Raw genomic sequence first — 9,436 nt, 5'->3', positions numbered from 1 at the left:
AATGGCCATTTTCATTCCACTAGCAACAGTTCTTTTCTCTCCTGCTGATAATAGCTCACCTTCACTCACATGTCCTATAGATGTATTGGTACACATTGTCTTCCTGTTCTCTGTGTTTGTGGCAAATGCCTGCCTCTCGTTTATTAGCTCAGTCCCTTTTAGCCCGGAGCACAGCTTGGCAAAAAGAAAAGAAGAAACAAACCCTTCCCAATCTGCAGTCTGGCTATCCCTTCTCAGCCAGCCCTGTTCGTTTCCTCTCCTCTGGGGAATACAATCTGCCTTCCAAGGAGAGTCTCAGATTTAGCTGACCTACTTGCTGCGCTCTCTGCTTCTCTCTTCCCCCCCCGCTGCTTCCCGCCAGGGAGTTTAAAAGGCTCCAGCATTGGAGCCAGCTGACCTGATTAGTCCCTGCTAACCCCTGCCAGCTGACTTATTCCTAGGGCTAAGCCTCCGGGACCATACTACCTCTCCTGGTAGCTAATTGTCCGTTGGCACGGGTGTGGTGTGTTGTATATATATATATGTGTGTGTATATATATGTGTATATATATCTTCCTACTGTATTTCACTGCATGCCATCCGATGAAGGCAGTAGCCACAAAAGCTTATGCTCAATAATATGTTAGTCTCTGAGGTGCCACAGAACTCTGTTCTTTTTTGTAATCAAAGATATTATCGAGAGCTGCTGCTCAGTTGGTATCTCTCATACTGCCAAGTAAACGTTTGTGAAAAGGCAACGTAATGAAACGGACCTGCAATGTGTATGTGAATCAGAAACAAACTGGATAAAAGAGATCTCAGAAGGTGGTTCCATTGTTTGTGCAAGTAAGTGCAGGTGCTTGTCGTTTACTGAATAACTCTGGAGCTTACATGGCTCACAAGTATATCATCCGTTATAATCAATTACCTCTTTCAACAATGATCACACTGAGCAGTGCACTATTGTAAACCCGATTATCAGGGTTGATTTGGTTGGAGTGAAATAATGAAGAGAAAGGTCACTGATTCAGAGCAATCTGGATTGTTGTATAACTGAGTACGGGGAGGGAGGAGGGAGAGGAGGAGACGAAGAGCAATACTGGCGCTGGATGCGTAGTGTTAAGAGCGCCGCCTGTTGACGAGACTGCGGGTGAATCCCGGTTGTGCCTAACTTTCCAGTAGTAGTCCTTGGCAAAGACCCCTAACGCTTCACCTCCTACCTCAAAGATGAGTACCGAATAGGAGAGTCATGCTGGCTCGGACGTTGCCCGTTACAAGCGCGAGTTGAGAACCACGACATCTGCAGATAAGTGGCTACTGGAAACAACCATTCATGGACACGACAAAGAACCTGAATGAGGAAGTCCTATCAACAGTAGACCCATGAGAGAGGTATGAAACGTATGAGGGACTTGAGGACAACCTACATCCACCCTTACTGAGAAACAGCTGTTACCCACGCGTTCACATAGTAAAGGAAGCTGCTCTCACAGCTTGAGATGGACCAACCCTCACCAACTCAGAGACCTGGAAGAACAAGTGGAGTGCAGCCCACACCTGAAGCTGAAACTTCACTGCTACCCCCCATTGCGAGCACAGCAGCTGATATGAGGCATACGATCAGGAGCACTAGCTACATTAATCCTCGAGACCGTTACCAGGCTCAGTGGGAAGTACCATCAGATAGTATGTAGAAGATGCCATAAGCCCTCATGACAATCCCTATACACCATAATCACAAGAACTGGTATACGCTACAGCTCTGTATCCTGGAGTGCTTGGCTACACGATCAGAAGAACAACTATGTACCCACCCTGAAATTGAGGTTGGGGATAAGTCAAGGTGACTCGGAGAGAAGTTAGTCAGTGGTGGACTACAAAGGTGTAGAGATTAAGGAGACTCGGCTACTGAAATTACAAGGCTGACTCATCTGAAGCCTAGAGACGCTAAACAAAGGCTAACAACACTGGCTACCAGGCAAGGAGATACACTAGAGAACAGAGGCCAAAGAAGTAAATGCCTGTTCTCCACAGAACCGCCAGGTGTACCCCAACTGCAATGCACAACACAATAACAGCGAGCCACCAGCAGCAGAAACTGACATACGGACGACATATGGAGAGAAGAGAAGCGCATAACACCAGTCCAAAGTGGCTGCGGGACCTGAGCACAGAATCTCCAGAACAGAACCAGTCATCTCACAGTGAAGACATCAGGCGGGGTCAAAACCTGAGAGCTGGACAGCACCTGGACCAGACAGATCCACACCTACTGGCTAAAGAAACTACAGCGTCATGATACGCCTAGCAGCACAGTGAACCAGCTGCTCGCGCAGGCTCCCACCAACTGGCTAACACAGGAAGGACAGTCGTGATCATGGAAGACCCTGCACAGGACAAACCGTCAACTACTGCCAATACACCTGCCTCCCCACACATGGAAGTCCTATCAGGATCGTAGCTGCAAGCTACAGACTTGGCCAGTACCTGCAGCTCGAGGGCATGTGGACACCACCAGGGCTCAACACCAGTTGCTCATAGAAGAGCAGTCGCCAAGACTCTCGTCTAGACCCAATCGAGCACCCTGGATGACTACAGGAAAGCCTACGACTCAATGCCGCACACATGGATCTGTGAATGTCTGGCGCATACAAAGTCAACGGACCATAGGACCTTCCTCAAGCATCAATGGACTATGGAAGACACACTGGAGCAACTCAAGGCAGCTTGCCAAGTGGCCATCAAGTGGCATATACCAAGTGTCCACTGTCCCCTGTTTTCTAGCAGCAAAGAATCCTGTGGCACCTTATAGACTAACAGACATTTTGGAGCATGAGCTTTCATGGGTGAATGCATCTGACGAAGTGGGTATTCACCCACGAAAGCTCCAAAACATCTGTTAGTCTATAAGGTGCCACAGGATTCTTTGCTGCTGTGAGGAAAAAGCCATTGATAGTGTGGTCTGGAACCATCAGTTTCAGAGGATGGATCATCAAAACAAAGTACCAGGCCTAAACCTTCGGAGGTAATGATACAGGAATAGAATAGCTAATTTCCTTATCCATAGTACCAACCCAAATACTAGATTAAGGGCAACAACCATTTAAACCAGTAACCACCTGCCAGAGGCCATTGGTGACTATCAAATTGTGAGCTGATTCGTGAAGCTCATTTTCTTTAAATGTTGAAGCCACAAAACCCTGACAACTTCAGCAGAGCACTGAGAAACTTCGTCACCTCACATCTGGATTCTGCAGCTCAGCAAGGCCATCTTTTCACCAATATTAGTCCTGTTCTCACTTTGTCTGCTCTTACATATGACATTGACCAGTTTAGTTTTGCAGAGAGATACATACTGTTCTTTAGTCTGATCTCCTATATATCATAGGCCATAGAATTTCACAGTTACCCCTGAACTGAATCCAAGAGAATCTTTAGGTTGAATGTAGATAGCACAGACTGAGATGCACAATAGCTCCGCTCTATTCCTAGCTTGGTCACAGACTTCCTATGTGGTATTGGATAGGACTCTGTGGTAGGCTTTGCAGAAGCATGTCCTTAACAAATACACACAAGGAGGCTGAATGAAGATTCCAGAGTCAACTTTAATTCTAGCATTTCTTAGATTTTGAGCCCGCTAACTTTGCAACCTTAATCTTCTTTTAGCACAGAGGAGGGGGGAGAGAGAGAGAGAGAGTTTAAATGTAAAAGTTTGTTTAGATTAGAAGCCAGGAGCTAATTGTTTAGGACCTGATTCAATACACATTGAAGTCAAGGAAAACTTTTCCATTGCTCTTAGTGGATATTGACTCAGACCCTTTAACAATTTGTAATTGTGTGAATGTAACCAAATAATCTTGCCATAAAAACATGATTGATTGTATTGGGTCATTACATTTGAAAGTTTGCGTAAAAGCATGCAAAGGTGTTTTAGTGTTGTTTTTTTCTTTGATAATCCAGGTTGCAGTGTAATGAAGAATGTTTCGCCTTTGAAAGGAACAGGTGGGTTGGTATACTTTTTCACAAAAGTATTAACTTGATGTATCTAAGCTGTATGGAAAAGATCATTTTTCCATGTGAAGGAGAGAACTGATAAAATGTCAAGATCATCTCCTTAGCATTCTGTACTAGATGATCAATAAACTATTAATTTTAGAAACATGTTCAAAATCTTATGCTTTTTCCATCAAAAGTCTTCTCAGATTATTTCTAATGTACTGAAATAGCTCCAAATACAGTAACTCCTCACTTAAAATCGTCCCAGTTAGCATTTTTTTGTTGTTACGTTGCTGATCAGTTAGGGAAGATGCTTGTTTAAAGTTGTGTAATGCTCCCTTCTAATGTTATTTGGCAGCCACCTGCTTTGTCTACTGCTTGCAGGAAGAGCAGCCCATTGCAGCTAGCTGGTGGGGGCTTGGAACCAGGGTGGATGGGCAGCCCTCTATCATCTCCCCGCTCCTCTAAGTTCCCTGTGCAACAGCTGCCTGCAGTTCAGCTGTGTCCCTCCCCGCACTGCCATGTGCTGCTCCTGCTCTCTGCCTTGAATCTGCTTCCAGAGACTCCTGCTTGCTCTGCCACAGGGAGGGAAGGAAGAGGGGGCTAATGTCAGGGTGTCCCCCTCCCCCCTGTTCCTGCACCCCGCTTATCCCATCTTCCATAGAGCAGGACTCAGAACAGAGGGAGCTTGCAGCAGCTGCAGTCTCAACAAGCTAATCTAATTAACAAGGCAGTGTACTTAAGGGAAATACTCATATCTCCCTCCATTCCTGCTGCCTTGTAGACTGAGAGTGTTAACCCTTGAGGGCTCAGCCAATTGCTAGTTCATCATTTAGCAGTAAGGGAAATATCCCACCCTCTGACTCCTCCACCTCAACCAAGCTTCACAATCATCATCACTGTGTACCAATATTAAATTGTTTGTTTAAAACTTATACTGTGTGTGTGTAGATGTATAGATGTAGATATATAAAATAAAGTCTTTTGTCTGGTGAAAAAAATTTCCCTGGCACCTTACCCCCTCATTTACATTCATTCTTATGGGGAAATTGGATTTGCTTAACATTGTTTCACTGAAAGTCACATTTTTCAGGAACATAACTACAACGTTAAGTGAGGAGTTACTGTATATCAGCCAAGGAGTTTTCTGCAAAAAGCTGTTTATCTGTAGCACTGGTCCCTCTCTGTAGTGGATCAGTTTGTCATTGAAAAGCCATCTTTAAATTAAGAATTTTGTTTTCTAAATTGCAGACGTTTTGCTGAAGCTCTCCATATCCATGATAATTCTGATCCTTTTAATATCCGTTCTTCAGGAGCAAAGTACAGTGATAATTTAAAAGAAGATGCAAGGTATATGTTGGAATACATGGTTACAACATTGTTACTTTTGCACTCCATAGCTGTCACTGTGTCTTAAGGTTTTATTAAATAGTCTGACATGACTATGTATATTTATTAAGTTAACCCTTGTAATTTGTTATGGGGTGACCCTTGTCATACCACAGTTAACATGAGAGTTTTGCTCAAACTTAAGAGACAATGCTTGAAAGTGCTTTAAAATCCATGATTCAGATATACAAACAGGCACCTAGTAGGATTATCAAAAGTACATGAATAAGTTAGCTTGCCTCCCTTTGAGGTCACTGCTATGGGATGGGGAGCTGACAGTGGACATGCCCCATACATGCCACAAGTGCCCTTGCTGGACTGGGGCAGGGAACTTAGACTGGGCATCCCTCACTACCTGCCACAGCCAGAGTGCTGAGAGTGGGGGAGGAGTGAGATCAATCACTGAAATCATAGAAGCAGAGAAGATTAGGGTTAGAAGGGACCTCAGGAGGTCATGTAGTCCGACTCCCTGCTCAAAGCAGGACGAACCCCAACTAAATCAAGATAAATGAGACAGTTCTCACCTCTCAGAGCTATTGTTTCAAGCTGAATTAATCCAGATGGAGTGTTCTGATTCAGCTGAGATGAATGTGCTGCTTCTCTCCAAAAAGAGCCCCAAATTCTAGATCCAGATTTGAGTAGGAACTGTGGAGCTCCAGATCTCCTTCCCCTTCTTGCCTCTAGTTCACTCCTCATAGCCTCTCTACTGTTCCATTCCTAGTAGGAGCATGGAGGGGCCAGGAAGAGGGCAGAGCTAATAGCTGAGTGGAGCAGAGGTGTTCCTAGGGCGCCCCATTCTGTGCCACCCTTCCTTTCCCCACAGCTGCCCCTTGATTGTGTCTCTCACTATCACTTTTTTTTTTAATGGGGAAATCACTTGCAAAAAACTTTGTGAATGCAGTGTTAAGGTTACCTAGCACTGCCTTGTACCCTTCCAGCATGTAAAGGGTTGCTAAACTTCTGAAAACCAGGAATTAGAGTTAAGATAATGTCTCCCACACTACACCTACACGCAACTTTAACATTGCCCTATTTCAATGACTATGTGGATTCAAGTGATATTATACAAAAAAACATTTTTAAATGATTTTTTTTAATTTTAATTTACTTTTAAAAAATCAAACATTTACATCAGTAGTTCTTTTTACGCATTTCATAGTCTTAAATTGTTTTATATTTGTTTCTTTAATTTTCTAATTGTTCGTAGAATTCCAGATGTTACATAAGAATTTTTTCTGCTAAAAACTTTCATAGTTAAAATGCTCATCTGTGCTAAAAAAGACACGTCCATGGCCTCATTAACACCCTTATTGTGAGAACAATACAAAAGAGGCACAAAACTGATAAGCAATAGCACCTGCCATATTTCCAATCAATATTCCTTCCAATATATTGAACTTTCACAAGTCAAGAATGCTTCAACTAGGCTACAGCCATTCATCAGGGTTTGCACCTTCAAATCATTTGGACTTGCGTTCATAAATCACATAAATGCTTTTGAAAATCTCTTAGATACCTCAAATATGGGATTAGGAGCCTAAATTTAGGCCCCTCTTTTTGAAAATTTTGGACTGTGTGTATAGAAAACTTACATATTAACAAAGTGTGAAAATCTGTTTAGCTTTTCATTGTTAACGCTGATGAATTAATGAAGTTTTTAGCAGTTAATTAACCTAAGCATGCAGAAAAAAATGGAAGTTTACAAAACCAGCTTTCTTAATCTCCATTTGAAATAATAAGTTGCAACTGAAACGTCTTCATCTTCCTTACAAAACTGTTTTTCAAGATAATTCCCCTTACCAAACAGACAGAAGATAGGAGAAGGGAAAAGGAAAAGAGACTAAATTGTCTTTTTGGTTCAGAGGAAGGTGAATATGATTGTTGAGAGTTTCCAGATGGAGTTGTGGACCTCTCTTTATATAGGCAAGATCTCTTGATCTATTTGAAGTCAGTTTGGAAAAGCTGGATTGGGTGTCCAGGACCATTATTGGACAAAGTACACCGTCACATGGCAGGTACCAGTGTCTGATCAGACAAAATCAAATCTAGGACTGGTTATGGTATATTGGTAAAATCTCAAAAACATCATTCCCTGCGATTCCTTACACTTGAAGTGTAAGTAAGAAAGAAAGAAAGAGAGAAAGAAAACAGCCATCCTCTGAGTTTTCCAGTAGCTCTTTCCCCCAAACAGTCGTAACGCAAAATCAAAGTAACTTTGAGCAGTTTTGACACAATCTGAAATATAGCAAAAGTTCAGTTCTTAAACAAAATTCAAACAAGTTTCCAACATTCATCAAGTTCCCCCTAACATAATACTGTTTAAATGACTTTCAGTCTTGTCCCATAGTTCCAAGACAATAGCCAATAACATGTAGACTTTTAAATATGTTGGTCTTGGAGGTAGGCCAAGTCAGTTGGTCCTATTGTGACTTTTTCCACTTTTTTAAAATAAAAGATAAAATATCTCTTTCAGAAGCAAAGATGCACATTCTTGTTGAGATCCTAATTTATTGAATTTAACCTTCTCTGATTTAAATGGTGATTTTTTTTGTAGACATTAAATATAAATGATGTACATGTGAATAAAATGTATAATCTTGCTCCTCTGGGTGCAATTCTCTTCAGCAGCCTAACTATTAAGTTATTAGGATAGATAGGTTAGTGCTGCCCTTGTTTCCTTGCCTATTTTATCTTTAATTTTGTAAATTACCTCGCATGCCCACAATGTGCCGTTTCTGAAAATTAGTTCTTGAAGTAATATAATGTGTGTGGGTTTTTTAGTTCCAAGAGTGCTTTTTTTCCTTATTACATTAGTTCAATCCTTTAACATTCAAAGATATAAAAAACTGGTAGTAATTTGACATATCCAAAATGTAAATATGTGGGGGGAGGGGCGGGTTTACATATACATCATATACACCTTAGGTCTCATCTTGGATATCACTAAAATCATCAGACCAGCTAACTTTTTTCCCTGACCTGTTGAGATCAGTGGAAGTCTTTCCATTCACTTGAGTGAGCTTTGGATCAAACTTTTAATGCCCAAGGATCCTCTATGAAGAGGTTATCTGATTGTATAAACCCTTTGTCCCTGCCAGCAGGTATATGGGATCTTGGGGAGCAATTATCACACAGGTGGGGTGCCAATTAATTTCTTTATTAAAGGAAAAAGGAAGTGGTGGGAATTTAACAATGAAATACGATGGGATGGGGTGTAGAGAGGGTGTATTACAATAACAGATGATGGGGAGTTCTTAAATGACAGTGGAGGTGTTCTAACAGTGGGGTGCAGTAAGTGGGTTCATGCAATGGGATACAGTAACAGTGAATAGCAAACTTCAACTTTATATAGGAACAACTCTAGAATACAGTGTGGAATCAAAACCGTAACCAAAAGAAAATGAGCCAATAATAAAATGGTATCTGATATCAAAATGGTTAACAATCTTATATAAATGTATTAAAGTGGTTAGTGGCCTTATAATACAATTGTAACACAATGAGATTAATGTAAATACAAAGAGTAATCAGCAATATAGAGTGATAAGTGAAATTATGCAAATGTAGAATTACTGACTTAAAACATTGTGAGGACGGACTGTGGCTGAGGACTGGGGATAGCGGGAGTCTCAGCACCCCGTTCCGGTCCTCCATGACACGGCCCCTTGAATGCTATGTGAATGGTCCGCGGGGGTTCTGGTAATGTCGTCAGCATTCCTTGCTCCCGGAAAACACAGCAGACAATCGCGTCGCACATTTTCTCCGTGATTGCCCTTGCAGAAACAATAAGCACGGCCAGCACTAGAGACCGTAGGTCTTTTTGTCTTTTCCCAGTCACCATTGTGTACTAGATGCGTGGAGACAGAGGCGACAAAACTCGACGCTACCACCAGCATTCAATTGCTTTTGACAATGATAGCAGAGAAGTGATTTACCAGTCATTCTGATCACTGCTCTACGCCAGAGAAAACCTGGCAATGACATGATGTATCTCTTCTTTTCCTGAACTGTTTGCTGCTATCATGAGTGCCCCTGGCTAAAATCAGCTGGGGCGCACGCAAAACAGCAAACT

General features: G+C 42.1%; 1 protein-coding gene across 1 annotated transcript in view; it reads left to right on the top strand.

Annotated features, from left to right (window-relative positions):
* Positions 1–9,436, top strand: part of NFX1 (nuclear transcription factor, X-box binding 1) — a 235,223-nt gene that overhangs the window by 175,996 nt on the left and 49,791 nt on the right. The window contains exons 19-20 of the mRNA XM_032803700.2: positions 3,940–3,981; positions 5,227–5,325. Coding sequence (XP_032659591.1) covers positions 3,940–3,981; positions 5,227–5,325 — 141 coding nt within the window. The remainder of the gene's footprint in view (positions 1–3,939; positions 3,982–5,226; positions 5,326–9,436) is intronic.

This window comes from Chelonoidis abingdonii, chromosome 2 (assembly GCF_003597395.2).
Source record: "Chelonoidis abingdonii isolate Lonesome George chromosome 2, CheloAbing_2.0, whole genome shotgun sequence".
In the NCBI taxonomy this organism is placed as follows: domain Eukaryota; kingdom Metazoa; phylum Chordata; order Testudines; family Testudinidae; genus Chelonoidis; species Chelonoidis abingdonii.
Note: the sequence above shows the minus strand (reverse complement) of the source record. Positions and strands in the feature narration are given on the sequence as shown.